Source organism: Dictyostelium discoideum (genome assembly GCF_000004695.1).
Source record: "Dictyostelium discoideum AX4 chromosome 3 chromosome, whole genome shotgun sequence".
Lineage (NCBI taxonomy): Eukaryota > Evosea > Eumycetozoa > Dictyosteliales > Dictyosteliaceae > Dictyostelium > Dictyostelium discoideum.
In genome coordinates, this window is record NC_007089.4 from 5829931 (window position 1) to 5850645 (window position 20715).

General features: G+C 21.6%; 9 protein-coding genes across 9 annotated transcripts in view; 3 read left to right on the forward strand and 6 right to left on the reverse strand.

The window, feature by feature from the left end:
• Positions 1-1160, forward strand: part of DDB_G0282483 (hypothetical protein) — a gene marked incomplete at both ends in the record, with an annotated part of 1235 nt that extends 75 nt beyond the window's left edge. Inside the window, 2 exons of the mRNA XM_634984.1 lie at positions 1-959; positions 1067-1160. The exon at positions 1-959 is cut by the window's left edge and continues 75 nt beyond it. Coding sequence (XP_640076.1) covers positions 1-959; positions 1067-1160 — 1053 coding nt within the window. The remainder of the gene's footprint in view (positions 960-1066) is intronic.
• Positions 1161-1464: 304 nt separating this feature from the next.
• Positions 1465-2583, reverse strand: DDB_G0282485 (centrosomal protein 44 kDa; the record flags this gene model as incomplete). Its single annotated transcript, XM_634985.1, has 1 exon — positions 1465-2583. One exon carries the CDS (start codon positions 2581-2583, stop codon positions 1465-1467), a length of 1119 nt encoding a protein of 372 aa, XP_640077.1.
• Positions 2584-2852: 269 nt separating this feature from the next.
• On the forward strand, positions 2853-3895 carry DDB_G0282765 (short-chain dehydrogenase/reductase family protein; the record flags this gene model as incomplete). The annotated part of the gene is made up of 2 exons (XM_634986.2): positions 2853-3070; positions 3199-3895. 2 exons carry the CDS (start codon positions 2853-2855, stop codon positions 3893-3895), a joined length of 915 nt encoding a protein of 304 aa, XP_640078.2.
• Positions 3896-4890: 995 nt separating this feature from the next.
• DDB_G0282487 (hypothetical protein) lies at positions 4891-5947 on the forward strand (the record flags this gene model as incomplete). Its single annotated transcript, XM_634987.1, has 2 exons — positions 4891-5319; positions 5441-5947. 2 exons carry the CDS (start codon positions 4891-4893, stop codon positions 5945-5947), a joined length of 936 nt encoding a protein of 311 aa, XP_640079.1.
• Positions 5948-6024: 77 nt separating this feature from the next.
• mhkD (Alpha kinase family protein) lies at positions 6025-8850 on the reverse strand (the record flags this gene model as incomplete). Its single annotated transcript, XM_634988.1, has 1 exon — positions 6025-8850. The coding sequence occupies one exon, from the start codon at positions 8848-8850 to the stop codon at positions 6025-6027; it is 2826 nt and encodes a 941-aa protein (XP_640080.1).
• Positions 8851-9920: 1070 nt separating this feature from the next.
• On the reverse strand, positions 9921-13422 carry DDB_G0282491 (hypothetical protein; the record flags this gene model as incomplete). The annotated part of the gene is made up of 2 exons (XM_634989.1): positions 9921-12587; positions 13360-13422. The coding sequence occupies 2 exons, from the start codon at positions 13420-13422 to the stop codon at positions 9921-9923; spliced, it is 2730 nt and encodes a 909-aa protein (XP_640081.1).
• A 2368-nt stretch (positions 13423-15790) lies between these two features.
• Positions 15791-17107, reverse strand: aatB (aspartate aminotransferase; the record flags this gene model as incomplete). Its single annotated transcript, XM_634990.1, has 1 exon — positions 15791-17107. The coding sequence occupies one exon, from the start codon at positions 17105-17107 to the stop codon at positions 15791-15793; it is 1317 nt and encodes a 438-aa protein (XP_640082.1).
• A 1246-nt stretch (positions 17108-18353) lies between these two features.
• DDB_G0282495 (hypothetical protein) lies at positions 18354-19375 on the reverse strand (the record flags this gene model as incomplete). The annotated part of the gene is made up of 2 exons (XM_634991.1): positions 18354-18889; positions 18997-19375. The coding sequence occupies 2 exons, from the start codon at positions 19373-19375 to the stop codon at positions 18354-18356; spliced, it is 915 nt and encodes a 304-aa protein (XP_640083.1).
• A 282-nt stretch (positions 19376-19657) lies between these two features.
• Positions 19658-20428, reverse strand: DDB_G0282497 (hypothetical protein; the record flags this gene model as incomplete). Its single annotated transcript, XM_634992.1, has 2 exons — positions 19658-20016; positions 20140-20428. 2 exons carry the CDS (start codon positions 20426-20428, stop codon positions 19658-19660), a joined length of 648 nt encoding a protein of 215 aa, XP_640084.1.
• Between the last annotated feature and the right edge of the window lie 287 nt (positions 20429-20715).

Genomic DNA, 20715 nt, shown 5'->3' on the forward strand with positions numbered 1-20715 from the left:
GATACTTCAAATTTAGATACTGCAGTTCAAACAAGTGCATCAACTAAAAAAGACGGAAAAAAAGTTACTGCTACCACCACCACCACCACCCCAACTCCAACTCCAACTCCAACACCAACTCCAACAACTACTACCACAACAGAAAAAAAAAGTAAAGAAATTGAAATTGTACCAACACCATCAAATGTACCAGCTTCAATTTCAGCATCAACTTCAAATGTTGTAATTGCACCAGCTGTTGAAGCACAAATCACTGATGACTTTTCAGTTGTCCCAGAGAAAAATAAAAATAAAAAGAAGATCAATTCAACTGCAACTGATGGTACCACTACCACCACCAATATACCAAAACCAACACCAGTTAGAGCACCAATTACCAAAAAAGGTAACACTGCTCCACGTTCTCAATTCCATTTATTAGCACTCGATGAAGACGATATCACCTTTGATGAAACTCACTCTCACAAAGAAGAACCAAAACAACCACAACAACAACACAGTACTAAAAAATCATCATCAAAACAACAAGCAACTCAAAATGTATCATCATCATCATCATCTAAAAAATCAAAATCAAAAGAAACTAAAAAAGTTGAACCAACTCCAACAACAACCACTCAAAGAACAACCACTACTAAATCAACTCCAACTCCAACACCAACTCCAACTCCAGCTGCTACTAAAGTTGTTGAACAACCAAAAGAAAAATCATCACCAGCACCAGTTAAAAAAGAAAAAGAAATTAAACAAAATAAAAAAGAATCTGAAGGATTTTTATTCAGTTTAATGGAATCTTTAATTACTCCAGGTGTTCCATCCGTAGTTTACAAAATCATTTACGTCGCCCTCATTGGTGTTTTATTATTTTCATTAGTACCATTATATTACTCTGGTTTAGATAGTATCTACAGTTATGGTGTCATCGCTTTAGTTTTAGGTCTTGGTATTTCTTTAACTTTGTAAGTAGTCTGTGCACATACGCTTAAAAAAAAAAAAAAAAAAATTTTTTTTTTATTTTTTTCTCTCCCTCCCTAAAATTAATTTTTTTTTTATTTTATTTTTTTAGATTCATCAGTGAAATTCCAAGATTACAAGCTTCAAAGGAACAAAAATCAAAATCTGGTAACAAAAAATCAACTACTCGTAAAGTTAAAGCATAAGTCAATCCCATCATCATCCATTTCCAAATAATAAAATGGTAGATAGGCCTTCAATCCCATCTACACTTTAATATTAAAAAAAAAAAAAAAAAAAAAAGTGTTTTAAAAAAAAAAAAAAAAAAAAAAAAAAAAAAAAAATATATATATAACTTTTTAAAATAAAAAAACTCATTTTTATTATTATTTCATTTTTATTATTACTATTTTATTTTATTTATTTATTTATTTATTTAAATATGGATTTTATTATTTATTTTTATTTTATTTTTTTTTATTTTATTTTTTTTTTTATTTATTTTTTTAATTAATTTTTATGGTCTTCAGTTTCTTCTTCAACTGAATAATCATCTTCAACTGAATAATCATCTTCAATTGCATCTTCTTCAATTGCACCTTCTTCTTCAATTGCATCTTCTTCAACTAGTCTAGCTTCTTCTCTTAATCTAGATTCCTCTTCATGAATTTCTTCTTCAATTTCTCTATAGAAATCATGAGAATCAGTATCTTGAGATAAATCAGTGAAAGTTAAAATTTCATCAGTGATATGATCATAATCAATACCACTTGTATAATTCTTGAGAACATTTTCAGAGTTGAGAGATTCATGGAAAAGTGAGGATTTACCTTGATTACTATCACGAATATGTTTTTGTCTATTTTCTTCAAGTTGTTTATTAAATTTCAAAAATTCTAAATATTCTGGATAATCTGGTGAAGATGGATCAACTTCTAAATTATCTATATTATTTATATTATTATTATCTACATTATTTTTATTATTATTTTTCATTAAAATTGAATCAAAATCAGCAACACCAGTTTTTGATAAAATATGTGCCAAACGTTGAGTATTTGAACGTAATGGACCACTATAGTCGTCAGTGGATTCAAAGATTTGATTGTTGTTTGGTTGTTCATGTAAATCCAATACGTAGTTACCACCACGTGGAATACGTTCTAATACTTTTTTATTTAAGAGACGATATTTTGCATATTTCAACTCGTTTGGTGACTTATTCCATGTGGTGCATTTATCGTTCATTTCAATCAACCATTCACGACGTGCTCTATCTTGAAGTAGTTTAGTTTTTTCAAAGATTAATTTGGAGTTCTCTTTTCTTTGTTTCTTTTCTTCGGCCATTTGAGTCTTTAATGATTCCCAACCCATACTAATTAAATTCTTTCTATTGTTTGAACGACTATTGAGATCCTTGATGATTTTATTTTGTTGATCCATGTGTTCTTTATTTTTTGCGATTCTATCTCTAACATTTTGAATATACTCTTCTCTATATTGAACATGACGTTCCTCTGCTAAAAATGATAATCTTTTCATACCATTCTTATATTCTGCATTCATCATTTTTCTATGATAAATTAATGATTTACCCCATGTTTTTGAATTTAATGCTACTCCAGACATGGTTAAATTATTATTATTATTTTATTTCTATGTTGGAAAAAAAAAAAAAATAAACAAAAATGAATTTTGATCGTTTTTTTTTTTTTGAAATGAAAAATAAAAAAAAAAAAAAATAAAAAAAAATAAAAAATTGAAAAAAAAAAAAATTAGAAAAAAAGTTTTTTGTTTTGCAAAATATTTCCATAGTGTGTAAAAAAAATAATAAAGTTCATATTTTCAAAGTTTGTGTTGGAAAAAAAAAAAAAAAAATTTCTAAAAATAAAATAAAAATGACAACAATAACACCATGTTTTATTATAACAGGAGCAAGTTCAGGAATTGGTGAAAAGTTGGCAAAAATCTATTCAGAAAGAAATATTAATATAGTTTTAGCAGCAAGAAGTACAGATAAATTAAATAAACTTGCATTAGAATTAAAATCTATAAATAAATTTTCAAATAAATATTTAGTTGTATCATATGATGCATCAAAAGAATCTGATTGCAAGTAAGTAAGATACATATTTTTTTTAAAAAAACTTTATTTTTATTTTTATTTTTTATTTTTCCACAAATAATTAATTTTTTTTATTTTTTTATTTTTATTTTTTTATTTTTTATTTTTTTTTTGGAAAGAAATTTAATTGAAATTGTTATTAAACAATTTGGAAGAATTGATTTATTATTATTATGTGCTGGTGTATCTTATCATAATTCATTTAAAGATACAACTGATTTAAATGTATATAGACAAATGATGGATATAAATTATTTTGGATACATGTATACAACTTATTATGCATTACCATATATGATTAAACAACAACAAAAACAATCAACTAATAATAATAATAATAGTAATAATAAACCACAAATTGCAGTTATATCATCAATATCAGGAGCACTTGGATTACCATTGAGGGCAGGATATTGTGCATCGAAATTCGCAGTTAATGGATTCTTTCAAGCATTGAGATTAGAAGTACAATCATATGTGGATATTACATTATTATTACCAACTACAGTGAATACACCAATGAGATCTCATTCATTGGGTGATCCAAATGAAAAGAAATTAATTCATTTCCATGGTGAGGATGATTCAAAGAAAATGACAATTGACCAATGTTGTGAAATTGTTATAGCTGCTATAGATGGAAGAAAGAAAAAAGTGGCTTTCCCATTTAGTAATTTCTTAGCTTCAGTTTTACATCCAATATTTCCAAATTATATTGATAAAATTTTATTAAAAAAAGCTGGTGGTACAAATTTAATTAATTCAAACTCAAATTCAAATAATAATAATAATAATACTTTAAAGTCAAAATTGTAATAAAATAAAAAATACATGTAATTTTCAAATTTATATAAATTTGTAAATTTTTTTTTTTTTTTTTTTTTTTTTCAAATAAAGAATGAAGTATATTATAAAACAAATTTATAATTATTATTATTTTATAATAATTTTAATTTTATTTAAAATACAAAAATAGAGAGAAGTAAAAGTTATTATAAATTTTTTTTTTATTTTTTATTTTTTTTTATTAATTAAGGAAAAAAAAAAAAAAAAGAGATTGCAATCACAAATCTTGGCACAAAATTATTTAATAATTTATCGATTTAAAAAAAAAAATGATACCATAACACTTCACCCTTTGAAGACACACTCACACTCACCAAAAAAATAAAAAAAGAAAATTATTTAAAAATAAAAAAAAATATTATTAACTGCTTTACACAATTGAATGCAAATTATAATATTTTTAAAAAATAATAATTTTTATTATTAAAAAAAAAATTATAATTAAATAAATTAACCAATTAAACATTGAAATTTATTATATTTTTGAGCGTTTTGATATATGATGTTTAGATGGTTATATAATTTTGGTGGTTGGGTGGGTACTGAATTATAATAAGTGTGAGTGGATGTGAGTTTTTTTAATAAATCCTAATCACAGAATTATTTTAAGTAATACACAAAACTGTGTTTATTCATTTAATATGTTGGTTTCTATTTATATTAATTTCTATATATAATAATTTTAAAAATAAAAAATTAAAAAATAAAAAAAATAAAAAAAATATAATAATAATACAAATTTATTTTTCATCAAATAATTTTTTTTTTTTTTTAAATTATTATTTTTTTTTTTTTTTTTTTCACTATTCACTTTTTACAAATAAAAAAAATAACAAATAAAACTCATACTCTTTTTTAATTTTTTTTTAAATATAATAAAAAGAAAATTTAATATAATAAAATATTTTTTTATAATTATTACGAAATAAATATAATTAAAATAAATAAATAAAAATAAATAAATAATGAATGCAATAATTGATAATAATAAAGATTTTTTAAATTTTATAAAAAATAATTCATTTGGAGTTAATTTTAATAATTTTACAAATTCAAATGATATTTTAAATGAAATTAATAATGTAAATGTAATGGTTTATGGTAGTAAAATTGATAAAAGTTATTTAACAACTTTTGATCAATTAAACCCATTAACAATTGCAATTACAAAAAAAAATGAAAAAATATTAGAATGTTTATTAAACATTTGTAAATTATTAGAATTAAATTTAAATGGTCATAAAAGATATAAAGATTCTTTACTTTATCATGCAATCTCTTCAAATAATAGTAAAATATTATTAAAAGTTTTAAGTTATCCAAATTTAAGAATTGATATTTTTGATGAAGATGATTATAATACGGCATTACATCATTATTGTAGAAAATTCAAGGTAACTTAAAAAAAAAAATAAAAAAAAAAATTAAAATTATTTAAAATAATTTATATTTTATTAATATATTTTTTTATTTTTTTATTTTTTTATTTTTTTTAATTTGTTTTATATTAAATAGAGTCCAGAAGATTGTCAAGAAATTATTAATATTATGATTGAAAGAACAAATGATTTAAATAGAATTAATGGTAAAGGTAAAACACCATTACATAAAGCAATTTTAAATAATTCAATTCGTTTAATGTTAGTACATACATTAATTGAAAATGGTGCAAGATTAAATGTTTTCAATTATAATGATTATACACCATTACATTGTGCAATTAAATTAGGTAGAAGTGATGTAATTTTAAAACTTTTAAAAAATGGTGCAGATTTATCATTACAAAAAAATAGTTCACCATCTTCATATCAACTTGCAATTCAATTAGATTCACCAAATGTTATAAAACTAATTAATAATTATTTAAATTTATCTTCATTTTTAGATAAACATCTTTTATCAAATTATTTATTACAATTTTTAAAAAGAGATATACTATATTCAAATTTAAATGATTTAAATGAGGAAACCTTAATTGAAATGGGTTTACAAAAAGATAAAATTTTATTAATTTTAAAATAATTTTAAAAAAATAAAAAAATAAAAAAATAAAATTAAAAAATTTTAAATTATATAATTTATTTATTAGATTTATTTATTTATTTATTTTTCCAATTCCAAACTTTAATTAAATTATCACAACCACCACTAAAAATTCTTTTACCATCAGTTGCTAAAGAATTAACACCAGAACGATGAGCTTTTGTTGAAGAAATTATTTTAATTGGTTCATTTTGATTTGAAATATCAATGATTCTAATTGTTGAATCATCTGATGAAACGAATAAATAGCCATTTGATGTGACTAAAATATCAGTGATTGCCATATTATGTTGATCCAAGGTTGTGGTTGGTTGAAAAGTTGAGAGATTCCAATCTTTAATTTCACCATCTTTACTAGCAGAGAATAATCTATTACCAAACATACGTAATGATGTAATTGGTGCATCATGTGCATCATTCATACCATAAACACACATACACATTTCAAGATCCCAAATTTTAATAGATTGATCATTTGAAGAACTAAATAAATATTTACCAGACATATAAATTGATTTAATTGATTTGCCATGTGCATTTAATGATTTTATACATTTAAATGTTGATAAATCATAAATTTTAATTTGTTTATCAAATGAACAACTTACTAAAAAGTTATTTTCAATATCAATACACATATCATTAACTTCTGCTGTATGATCTTCCAATTTACCAATACATTCATATGATGATGATGATGATGATGATGATTGCTTTGATGTTGTTGTGGTTGTTGTTGTAGTTGGTAACGACCAAATTTTAATAGTACCATCTGAAGAGGCTGTGAATAAATATTTTTCATTTAATAACATTTTTTCAATTGATCTACGATGAGCTCTAAAACTATCAATCATTTGAATCTTTGATAAATCTTCATTATTTGTTAAATTCCAAATTTTAACGTAACCATCAGCAGATGCTGAATAAAGTTTAGTTTTATCTTGATTGATTAATAGTGAACAAACTCTTTCATCGTGACCTGATAAATGAACGATTGATGTTAGTTCAGAGTTTAATGGATTGGATGGTTGATTTTCAATTAATGGATATTCTGGTTCGTATAGGTCAGGTGTTAAATCTGGTAATAGCATTGTACCTCTAATTACTCTATGAGCATTACGACCTGTTTCTAAGCCAATTGGGGGCAACCCGAATTGAAGACAGATTGGTGAACATTTATGAGAGATTAAAAACTTTTCAATACCTTTTTGACCTAAATTTCCCTCACCATATCCTTTACCGTCTTTAGTGTGAACTTGTGGGTCTGTGTAAATATCATCAACTCCCTGTATATCAACCACCACCATTTCATGTGTTGTGCATTCATAAGTGAAATGACTGAATGATTGTGGTGTATTTCTCTCTGTGAAAACAGTACCAAAATTTGAATTTTGTTTCTTAAATTCACCCTTCATAAATAATTCAAGACCGTATAGAGTGTTATTTGAACTATTACGATTACCAACTCTATAATTTGTTGTACCTTGAATTTCGATTACCCATGCCGAAAGGAACTCAATTTTCTTTGGTGGATGATTACTATTGTATCGTTCGCCATAGGATTTACAAACCATTTGCATTTTAACATCTTCAAAATATCTATTGAAATTAACAGATGTTTTTGAATCTTTTGCAACATATAATGTATCTAAACTTAAATTTTGATTTAGTTTTGGAATTTGTGATAAATTTAATTTCTTTCCTTCCATATATTTCTCATGAATTGGTGTTGCGAAATGATTAAAACATTGCATTGCATTAGATCGAATTTTCAATTGATATGCATTTCTAAGTGCACCTTTTGCAAATGGTTTAGCATCAATTTCAACTATAATCAATGCTTTTGTCCATTCATCATCATTTGCTGAATATTCCCAAATTATTGCCCATTGACAATTTGAATCTGGTAAATTTGGCAATTTATCTTCAGTTGTTATAAAATTAATTTCTTCTTGTTGTTGTTGTTGGTTTTGTTGTTGTTGGTTTTGTTGTTGATTTTGTTGGTCATTTAATATAGAACTATTATCATTATTTGTACTATCAGTATTATTTGATGAAACTGTATTAATTAATGATGTAGAGGCTATGAAATCCATTGATGGCGATTTTGAAGGTCTTGGTGTGGTTGGTACAATATACAAATGTTCAGAATCTTTTGAATATTTTAATAATGAATCTGATGAATCCTCTTTTTTAAATAAATTGCCAGTTGATGGCATTCTACCATTTCCTAAAAATTGAATTCTTGGTCTATTACCACTACCACTTAATTGTGGTGATGATACTGGTGAAACAATTGGTGATGATGAATTTGAATTTGAATTTGAATTTGAAGATGATGTTGATAATGGTGATGTAATTGTTTGATTATTTAAATTATTATTATTATTATTATTATTATTATTATTATTATTATTATTATTATTATTATTATTATTATTATTATTATTATTATTATTTACAGTTGTTTGTGATATTGGTGAATTAATTGGTATAAATGAATTATTTGAATTGGTTAAACTATTTGGATCAATTTGTGAAGTTGTGGTGATAGTAGATGTTTGAGTAGGTGATGGTGTAGTTGATGATGTGGCTGATGAGTTATTACTATTTGTCATTGAATCAGTTGATGTTCTTGGACTTAAAGGTGGTGAATTTGAAATTCCAACACATGTTGAATTATTGTTTGTTGTTGTTGTTGTTGTTGTTGTTGTTGTTGGGTGAATATTATTTTTTCTTAATAATAATAATAATTCTTGAATTTTAAATTCATGATTATCAACTGATTTTGTTAATTGTTCTACCTTTTTTTTTAAGTAATCATTTTTTTCCAAAATTTTTTCAATCTTTTTACTTAATTTTAAAAATGAATTATCTTCCATTTATTTTAAAAGATATATAAATATTTTTTTTTTTTTTTTTCTTTCAAAATAAAAAAAAATAAGATTTAAAAACTATTTTTAATTTTTGGCTAAACAAATAAAATTTTACAATTTGATTAAATAAAATATTACAATTTGATTAAAAAAATAAAATATTTTGTTTTTTTTTTTTGTTTTTTTTTTATTTTTTTTTTTTGTTTATTATTTTATGATCATAAAAATTATTTTTTATTCTTTTTTTATTCTTTTTTTTTTTTTTTTACACTGATTTATTTTTAAATGAGGGGAAAAAAAAAAAAAAAAAAAAAAGAAAAGAAAAGAAAAAAAAAAAGTTGGGTAATTAATTAAAAAAAAAAATAAAAAAAAAAATAAAAAAGCGAGACAAATATCTAACCGAAAAAAAAAAAATAAAAAAATAAAAAAAAAATAAAGTTTTTTTTTTAATCAAAGATTCCATCATGATGACAAAAAAAAAAAAAATTATCTTTTTTTTAGTGTAAAGTGCAACTTTACTGGTTAATCTGTTCAAAACAACAAAAATATTGGGTTTTTCCATTTCTTTTTTTTTTTTTCCTTTTTTTGTTTTATTATTATTTTTCTTTTTTTCTTTTTTTTTTTTTATTTTTTTTTTATTCACATTTTTTTTTATTTTTATTTTTATTTTTATCTCTCTTTTAAATATCTTTAAATAAAAATGTAACTACATATTATTTACATAATGGTAATATTTGTAATCTTTAAATCAATTTTAGTAAAAACAATAAAAAAATAATTGAAATTAAAAATAACAATCTTTTTAAACACCACACCAAATAATATAATAATAAAAAAAATAAATAAATAAAAAAAAAAAAAATTTCCAATATTTTTATTCTTTTAAAAATCAAATAAACAAATTAATTTTATTTTTTATTTAAAAATCTTTTTTTTTTTTATGTATTATGTACATTATTATATTTATATACATATGTTTTATAAATATTATTATTGTTGTTATTATTTTTATTGTTATTAACAATTATTATTATTATTATTTTTAATAATAATAATATTACTATTAATTATTTTTATTAATATTTATTATATATTAATAATTGACCCAATGTATCTGTAGTTATTAAAAAAATATTATTATTTACTGATAAAAATGAAGTATTTGTTATTGGTCTATTTGAAGCAGTAAAATATTCAAAATTTTCAATAGCTATCTTGTTTTGACCGCTATTATTACTTATACCATTATTTACATTATTATTATTATTATTATTATTATTATTATTATTATTATTATTATTATTATTATTATTACTATTGTTTAAATTATTTATAACACTATTATTATTATTATTTAGATTACTCTCGTGAATATTATTATTAATATTATTATTATTATTATATTGTTCTGAAAAGTTATCCCAAATATAAATTTGATTATCTTCACAACCGATGAGAATACTCTTTCTATCGATTGAAGCTACAGGTTTAACTTGATAATTACCAAGGATTCCACCACCACCGTATCTACATATCCTTTTGAAATCCTTTAATGAGAAATGTCTAATGCAATTATCATTTGAGCTTACTAGAATTTCACTTTGATTTAAAGAATTCGAGATAGTTTGAATACCAATGATTTTTGGACCTTTACCTTTTTTAGAGTTATTATAACTTTGACTAATATTGAATTTATGAATCAAATGTTGTAGATTCAATGGATTTAAAAAGAATAAATTACCAAGATGCGTTGAAACTATTAAATAGTATGGATCGGCAATTGATAATACTATACTTGTTATATATTCACCCAAATCAAATTGTTGCAATGGTTTACTTGAATCATTGATTGACCATTTAAATACACCACCATCCAATGTGGCCGAATAAAAACATTGATTAACATCATCACTTGTTATCGATACAACAATATCATTATGTTCAAATGTTTTCAAACATTCACCAGTATCTGTATTCCATAATCTAACGGTTTTATCAACTGATGATGATATTAATCTATTCAATGATATCCATTTCATTTCTAATACATGATTTGTATGACCTTCTAATATTAATTTTGGTGTTGTTTCTAAAATATGATGATTATGATTACTTGAATTATTTTGATTTGTAATATTTGTATTTGTTGTTGTTGTCGTAGTAGTTGTGGTTGTTGTTGTTGTTGTTGTTGTTGAATTACCGCTACTACTACTTGTAGTTGTATTTGTTCCACTTGAATTACTTGAATTACTACAAATACTTTCGTCATCAGATGAATGATTTGATCCACCATTACAATTATTACTATTTGTATTTGTATTTGTATTTACATGAATTGGTAATGGTGAAGTATTTGCGCCATTATTATTTGGTTGTTTTAAAATTTTCCAAATTTTAATAACACCTTCAGAACCGCCAGTTGATAAGTAATTTTCATCTTTACTCATTTCCAATGACCAAATTGAACCTTTATGAGCTTGAATTAATTGACCCAATTGATAAGATTTTGTTTCTTTCTTTTTCTTTATATTATGATTTTTTAACCATCTACCAACTCTGGATGTTGATTCATGTTGTTTTTCATTATTATTACTATTTACATCACTAACAGCTTCATCAACTGTATTATTACTATTACTATTACCACTACCTGGTATTAATTTTCTTTTAATTAATTTTCTAATACCATCTCTTTCTTTATGTTCTTTTTCCTTATGATCTTTATCTTTAAGTTCTTTATCTTTATGTTCTTTTTCTTTATGCTCTTTGTCTAATAAATTATGTAAATTTGAATTTGAGGTATTTTGTGAGGTTTGTTGCTGTTGTTGAAATATATTTTGAAGAGAATCAGGTGTTTGTTGATGTTCTTTTTCACCTTTAAATAAATTACTAATCTCTTCTTTTTTATTTTTAATTAAATTTATAACTCTTGAATTTCTTTTACTTCTAACTGATCCTGTGCCATTATTGCTATTATTATTTGTATTTGTATTTGGTGGTTGTTGTTGTTGTTGTTGTTGTTGTTGTTGTTGTTGTTGTTGATGTTGTTGAGTTAGTGATTGTGATGGTGGTTGAAAAGCAGAAGTATCAGATTGAGACAATATTGAATTCTTTAAAGAGATTGGAGCCAAATCAACTGTTGGTAATGAAGCAGCAGATGTTGATCTAACCAATGATGGTGAATTGATTGGTGAATCAGTTGGTGAAATTGCTGTTGATGATAATGTGCAACTATCTGTTAATGTTGAATTTGATAAAACACTTGAATTCGTTGAATTATGTGATGTTGATATATTATTATTATTATTATTATTATTATTATTATTATTATTATTATTATTATTATTATTATTATTATTATTTTGAATTGTAATTTTATTTTGAGATTCTCTTAAATTGATTGAACTAATATCTTTAGAGATTGAATTTGATCTATCATTTATTAAATAACTTGGTGATACTGGTGTTGTTGAAGTTGACCAAGATGGATTAACCTCATAGCAATCATAGAATGATTCATCATCATCTTCTTCATCACCTCTGGAATATAAACTATTTGATGATGTATGTGTATCAACATTTTTATAAACTAATAAATGGTGATGTGCTGATCCACCACTTGCTGTTAAATTATTGGCTCCATTTGGGTTATTATTATTATTATTATTATTATTGTTGTTATTATTATTGTTATTATTACAATTACTAATTGAAATCGTTGTTGCCATAGTTAAAATTATATTCTATTATATTCTATTATATTGTATTCTATTTATTATTATTAATTTTTTAAAGGGAAAAAAAGTTTTTTGTTGTTTTTCAATTTTTGGTTACTCTTTATTTTTTTTTTTATTTTTATTTTTTTTTTTTTTTTAATATTTTTTATATCCAATTTTGGAAAAATGTATTCAAAATTTTGGAATTAGTATTCTATTTATTTTATTAATTTAAATTTGGTGAATGTGTTTTTTTTTTTTTTTTTATAGGAGATTATTTTTTTTTTTTTTTATTTTTATTTTTTTCCTTCAAATACGAAAAGTGTTGTAACCCTCGATATTATTTTAAAACAAAAATGAAAAATGAAAAAAAAAAAAAAAAAAAATAGCCACCTAAACAAAAATATTTTTTTTCTTTATTATTATTGTTAATGATGAGATATCTTTTGATTGACGTTTTTTTTTTTTAGTTTAATTATTTAAGTTTTTTTTATTTTTTTTTTTATTTTTTTTCTATTTTTTTTTTATAAACTATAAATAGTAAAACAATGAAACATAAAGACGTTTTTTTTTTTTTCCTATTTTTTTTTTTTTTTATATATAAAAAAAAAAAAAAAAAAATTAAAATTAAATCTTTTTCTTTTGGTTTCTTTTGGTAATGCAAAATTAAAAAAAAAAAAGTGATTATAAAATTAATTTTTTTAATTTTTTTTTTTTTTTTTTTTTTGGAGTTAAAACTAAAATTATGAAAAAAATAAAAATAAATAAATTTAATTTAACTTGTCGCAATATTGCGAACAAAATGATTTTGATGTCGATGATGTTTTCTGAAAAAAACAGGACACATGCATTGCGTTTTCATGAAAAAAAAAAAAAAAAAAAAAAAAAAAAAAAAATGATTCGGATATTTATCCCGAGTTTAATTGCAGCGTGGCAAAAAAAAATAAAAATTTAGGAGTGAAGATTCTTTGGGTTACAATTGATAATTAAAAAAATTATTTTTAAATTTCCAAATGTTTTTTTTTTTGTTTAATTTTAAAAATTATTTTGTAAATAAATGCATATTACATAAAAAAAAAAAAAAAAAAAAAAAAAAAAACAATATCTTCATTTGTACATACATTTTTTTATTTTTTTTTTTTTTTTATTTTTATTTATTGATTTATTTTATCAATTTTTTTTTTCCCACAAAAAAAAAAAAAGAATAAAAAAAAAAAAAAACAAAAAAAAAAAAAAAATAAAAAGAAGAAATAGAAAAAAAAAGGAAATTATTTTTTGTTTTTTTAAATTAAATAAATTAAGAAAGATAATAATTAATAAAAAAAAAAAAAAAAAGAAAAAGATTGGCAGATAAAAGTAATTATTATAATTATTATTAAATAATAACACTACTGTTTACTTTTGTGAATGTGAGTGGTGGGTGGTAGGTGTTGTTTGAATTCAAAAAAATTAAACAAAATAAATAAATAAATAAATAAATAAATTTAAATAAAATTTTAATTATTGATTGTTAAATTAATTTGACAATGATGGTTGGAATGGAAATTATTAAAATATATTTTTATTATTATTTTTATTATTATTATTATTATTATTATTATTAAATTTTTGTTTTTTTTATCTCTTTGTATTGTGGTGTGTGTGTGTGTGTGGTGTGGGATTAATGTTTTGTCAAAATTAATATTTTACCATGGATAGGAATATTTGATTTTTTCTTTTTTTATTTTTTTATTTTTTTTTTTTAGTTTCTATGGAAATGTATAAATAAGGGATAGTTTAAATATGTAATCCCTTTAATTTTAATTTTATTTTATTTTATATTTTTTATAAAAAAAAAAAAAAAAAAAAAAAATAAACTAACATTTTATTATTTTTTTTTTTTATTTTTATTTTTTTATTTTTATTTTTTTTATTTTTATATTTTTATTTTTTATTTTTTTTTTCTAAACAATTTTCGTAATCATTACCTTAATTTGTATAAAAATTGAAAAATGTTTTTTAAATTAAAATTATTTTTGTTTTTAGTTGTTGTATTGTTTTATTTTTTTTATTTTTTTTTTTGAACACTATTTTCTTTTATTTTATTTTTTTGTTAAACAAATATTTATTGATAGAATTTTTTTTTTTTTTTCTCTTTTCTTTTAATTAAGTAATTAATGTAAAAATTAATTGTAAAATAAAAAAAAAAAACAAATAATTAAAAAAAAAAAAAAAAAAAAATGAAAATATTAAAAAAATAGTATTAAAATAAAAAAAAAAAAAATAATGAAAATAATAAAATAAAAAAAAAAAAAAAATAGTATCAACCACACAACAACCCTTTTTTTATTTTTTTTTTTTCCTTTTTTTTATTTTTTTTATTTTTTATTTTTATTTTTTTTTTTATTTCTTNTTGTTTTGAAATTATGGGAGGGTAGTTATTATTTCCTTACATTTTTCTGGCAATTCAAGAAGAATAATTGTTTTTATTTGTTAGTTTTGTTTTGTTTTTATTTTATTTTGCTTTTTTCTTTAAAATTATTATTAAAAACTTAGTAAACCAAGTTGGTACGAGAAAAATTATTATTTTCAAAAATTTGTAGATTTATTTATAGATAAAAATTAAAATTTGAATATATGAAGTAAAGAAATAAAAAAAAAAAAAAAAAAAAAAATATTATATACTTTTTTATATTTTTTTTTTTTTTTTTTTTTTTTTGTTGTCTTATAATTTTTTTTTTTTTTTTTTTTTTTTTTTTTTTTTTTTTTTATTACAACATATTTAATTATATTGTCATCAACAAAAATAAATAACTATTGTCATATGGCGATTAAGGATGGAAAAAAAAAAAAAAAAAAATTATTTTTATTTTTTTTTTTTATTTTTTTTTTTTTTCATTAAAATAATTTTTTATTATAATTTCATTTAATACTAAAAACAGACAACTTTTTTTATTAATGAATAGATCTAAAGTTATCAATGATAGGGATGATGTGTGATGGTGATAATTTAAAAATAGAAAAAAAAAAAAAAAAAAAAAAAAAAAAAAATTAAAAAATAAAAACTCATCATGGAACATGTTTATGAAAATGGGGGTGAAATGTTTTTTTTTTTTTTTTTTTTTTTTTCTATTTTTATAATTTTTTTTTCTATTTTTATAATTTTTTTTTTATTTTTTTTATTTTTAATTTATTTTTTAATTTATTTTTAAATTCTTGTTCTTTTTTCTAAATTTTTTTTTTTTTTTTTTTTATTGAGTTGAAGTTACAGCATCTAAAATTGCATCAGCAAAATAATCTATATTTTTATTATTTAAACCAGCTAAAGAAACTCTACCACTACCTAAAAGATAAATATGATATTTATTTACAAGGATATCAACTTGTGGTTTGGTTAAACCTGTATAGGTGAACATACCAATTTGATTGACGATATGTTCCCAATTACCTGGTACTTTACGGGCGATGAGAGCATCTAAAACCTTTTGACGAACATCTTTGATTCTACCAGACATTTCTTTAAGTTCTTTGACCCAAAGTGCAGTTAATTCTGGGTCAGAGAGAACGGTGGTGACGAGACGAGCACCATGGGTTGGTGGGGAGGAGTACATTGCACGGATATCCATTTTGAGTTGAGATAACATCTTTGGAATTACATCTTCACGATGAGAAACAATGGTGAGGGCACCAGTTCTTTCACCATAGAGACCGAAGTTCTTGGAGTATGATTGAGCAGAGAACATCTCGAAACCACGATTTAAAAAGAGACGTGCACTGTAAGCATCGTAGTCCAAATCACCACTTGCATAGCCTTGATAGGCGCAATCCATGAATGGGATATGGTTCTTTTCTCTCATGACATCGGCGATGATATTCCATTGCTCGTGGGTTGGGTCGACACCAGTTGGGTTGTGGGCGCAGAGATGCAACACAAAGACACTGCCATTTGGGGCGGCTCTCATATCGTTGATCATGCCAGTGAAATCCAAACCCTTGGTCTTTGGATCGTAGTAGGCGTATTCGGCCGATTGGACACCACTCTCCTTGCAAATGTTATGATGATTGGTCCATGATGGACGTGAAATGTACACTACGGTACCGGCTGGTAAATATTTACGAATGAAAATGATACCAATACGTAATGCACCGGTACCTGACAATGCTTGAACTGTTACCATTCTCTTCTCTTTGCCAACCATTGCATCTCCATATAAAAGTTTGGCTGATAATTTATTGAACTCTGGAATACCATCGATTGGGAGATACTCTTTTGGTGCTCCCAATAATCTTTTCTCTGCTTCAAATACACATTTCAATACGTATGGTTTACCATTTTCATCTCTATATGCTCCAACTGATGTATCTACTTTTCTTGGGTCAGTGTCTGCTTTGAAAGCTGTTGAAACACCTAAAATTGGATCTACTGGTCCTAATGGTACATTTGCAAATAAAGTTGCTACTTGACCACTAACTTCATTTGAATTTATTGAATCTTGCATATTATTATTATCTATTGGTACAAATAAAGAATTTTTAATTCTTTCTGAAACTTTTTCTAATGTTGACATTTTTTTTTATTTTTTTTTATGAAATTAAAAAATTTTTTTTTTTTTTTTTTGAAATTTTAAAAAATTAATATTTAATTTTTTTTATTTATTTTTTTTTAATTAAGATAAATTATTTTTATAATAATCTGTTTTAATAAACTAATTTAGAAATTTAAATATAAATATTGAATAAACGTTATTTTATTATTTGTGTTTTTTAAAAAGGAAAATATAAAAAATTAAACAAATGATTGTTTTTTTTTTTTTTAAAAAATAATTATTACAAAAAAAAAAAAAAAAAAAAATCAAAAAAATAAAGATATTTGTTATTTATTGGGGCAAAATGAAATTTAGAATAAAAAAAAATTAATAAAAAAAAAAAAAAAAATTTTTGTTTAATAATGAAAAAAAAATAAAAAAAAAGAAATAAAAAAAAATAAAAATAAAAAAGGGGTTTACAATTTCATTTTTCGAGTGTGTGGCGTGTAATGGTCAATTAATAAATTTATAATGTTGAATTTCTTCCTATATGTTGTCAGACTTACCCATATATGTCTTTTTATGTTTTAAACAAAAGAAATAATGAAATAAAAAAAAAAAAAAAATTAAAAAAATTAAATAAAAAAAAAATAAAAAAATTAAAAAAAAAAAAAAATAAATTAAAATAAAAAAAAATTAAAATATTAATTTTTTGAAATTTTAATTATTAACTGGTTTTTTTTTTTTTATTGATATTTTGACCAGTTTCTTACGACCTTTCGATTTCTTTTTTTGATTTTTTTTGGTTCATTCCACTCCCTTTTTTTTTTTATTATTCTAATTTAAAAATATTTAGATCAATTTTAAATTCAAAAAAAAAAAAGGTTTTTTTTTTTTTTTTTTTTTAATTCCAAAATAGATACAATTAAGTTTAAAAAAATAAAAAAAAAGAAGGAATTTTAAAAAAAATCAGGTAAAGTCCAAAGTGGTAATTTATCAGTACATCTTTATTTGGTACAATATTATCAATTATTAAAAATCCAATATTTTCAAATAATTCAATATCTAATTTATTTACTATTAAATAAACTATTACATTCCTTATAAAACAAATAAATAAATAAATAAATATATTTATAAAGTAATATGTTAATTCTTTAAAATTTTTTTTTTTTTTTTTTTATGGTATTATCAGTTTTTTTAACCACACTTTATTCTAAAAAAAAAGAACAATTAAATAAAATAATATATTTTTATATTTTTATTTTTATTTTTTATTTTTAATTTTTTATTTTTTTACAGCATCAATAATTATTGGAGATTTATAAGAAGTTTTTGAAAATGTTATTGGATAAAATGATTCTTCTAATTTATTTGAACCATAGATTTTATAACGACCAAATGAAAAACAAGGTTTAACAGTATCACTGAAAACACTATCACCAGGTGCAAAATGAATTGCAACACTAACACGTTCTTTAAATGATGATGGATTTGAATTTGAACCATGCCATAATTTACCATGATGAATTGAACAACCACCTGCTTTCACAGTAACTGGATGAATTGTTAATTCATCGATTGATTTAAACCCATTATATTTAATTGCACCTTCTAATCCTTTTAAATAATCAACAGGTGCATGAAATTCATTATTTGAATATGATTCACTATTATTATTATTATTATTATCAATTGGTGGTAAATCATTCCATTTATGTGATCCTTCAATAAATTCAACTGTACCATTCTCTTTTGAAACATCTGTTAATGCAATCCAAACTGTTAATACTTTTTTTGACATACATTCAAAGTATGGATAATCTATTAAGATTATATGTATTATATATATATTAGTATTTTCTATATTATTTATATTTTTTTATTTTATTTTATATATAGTTTACCTTGATGCATTCCAATTGATTTACCATTCACAGGTTTCCAAAATATATCATCTTGTGCAATTAAAACACTATTACAATCTAATAGATCACAAGCTAATTTACCAATATCTTGATTTAAAATTAATTGAGCCATTAATGAATCAGTTTTCCAAGAGTTTACCATTTCTCTAGTTTTATCATCTAATGAAAGTCCAGGTCTCCAACTTACTTCATCTGGTACGATTCCTTTATCAAAACCATTGTTAAAACAATCTTTTGCACGTTTTAATAATTTTTCAACTTGTTCTTTATTTGGTAAAATATTATCTAATACTAAATAACCATTATTTTCATAAAATTCTTTATCTTGTTTTGTAATTTCTCTAATTTCACATTTTATTAAATCATCATTTTCATTATTCATTTTTTTTTTCTGTTTATAATTATAAATAATATTAAAGAAAATAAAAAAATAAAAAAAATAAAAAAAATTGAATTCTATTAAAAAAAAACAAAAAAATAAAAATAATAATTATATTTTTAATTAAAAAAAAAAAAAAAAATAAAAATAAAAATTGAAAAAAAAAGGAAAAAGGGGGAGAGAGAGAGAAAAAAGAGGTGGTGAATAGTGTTGAATTGGTTAAATCAAAAAAAAAATAATAATTTAAATCTGGATTTTTTTTTTTTTTTTTTATGATTCATTTTATTATTTTCTTTTTAATTTATTTCTATTATTATTATTATTATTTGGTTTAAAATCTTGTTCTTGTTTAATTTTTTGATTTTGTAAAGCAACACTGTTTGCTAAATGTTCTTGTAAAGTTGCAAAAGGATTTGCTTTAAATGATGGATGTGATAAAACATTTTTATATTGATTTGCTTCTTTTAAAGACATTTTCTTTCTTTTTTCATTTGTTAATTTTGGTCCTTTAGTTTTTGGTTGTAATTTCATTGAATCCTTTAATAAATCAATTGATGATAAAACACCACCCATACCTAATCCATCATTTGATTCATCGTCATCTTGTTGTTTCTTTTTTTGTAATTTTAAACTTGGATTAAATTCTTTTTTTTTTTTTTTTTTTTTTTTTTTTTTTTTTTAAAAATTTTAAAAATAATTTAATATGAATAATTAATTATTTAATTATATAAAATGGTTATTATAATAAAATTTAATAAAATACATACTTTGTAAAAATGCTTCTTTTTTTTGTTTTCTTTTATCTTTTTTTGAAATTAATTGTGGTCTTTTATCTATATGTTTATTTTCATTATTATTATTATTATTTTCATTATTATCATTATCATAATCTAGTTTACCACTTGGTATTATATTTTTATTTAATGATTTAAAATTATTTGCAAGTGTTGATGTATCTAATTTAATTGAAGGTATATGAACAAATGATGTTTTCTCCGCTTTTGCAAATTCATCCTCTACTTTATATTTTTTAGTTTCTTTTGTTTCTTTTGGCATTTTATTTTATCTTTTATAATGAATCTTTATTCTTTTTTTTTTTTTTTACAGCAATATACAATTTGGTTTTTTTTTTAAAAAAAAATAAATAAAAAAAATAAAAAAAACTGATTCGGCCATCGTTTTTTTTTTTTTTTTTCTCTTTTTTTTTTTTTTGTGCAAAAAAAAAAAAATAAGAAAAAAATAAAAAAAAAATAAAAAATCCAAAATTCAAAATTCAAAATCCAAAATCCAAAATCCAAAATCCAAAATCCAAAATAATTTCCAGTGTTTTTAAAAATAGAAAA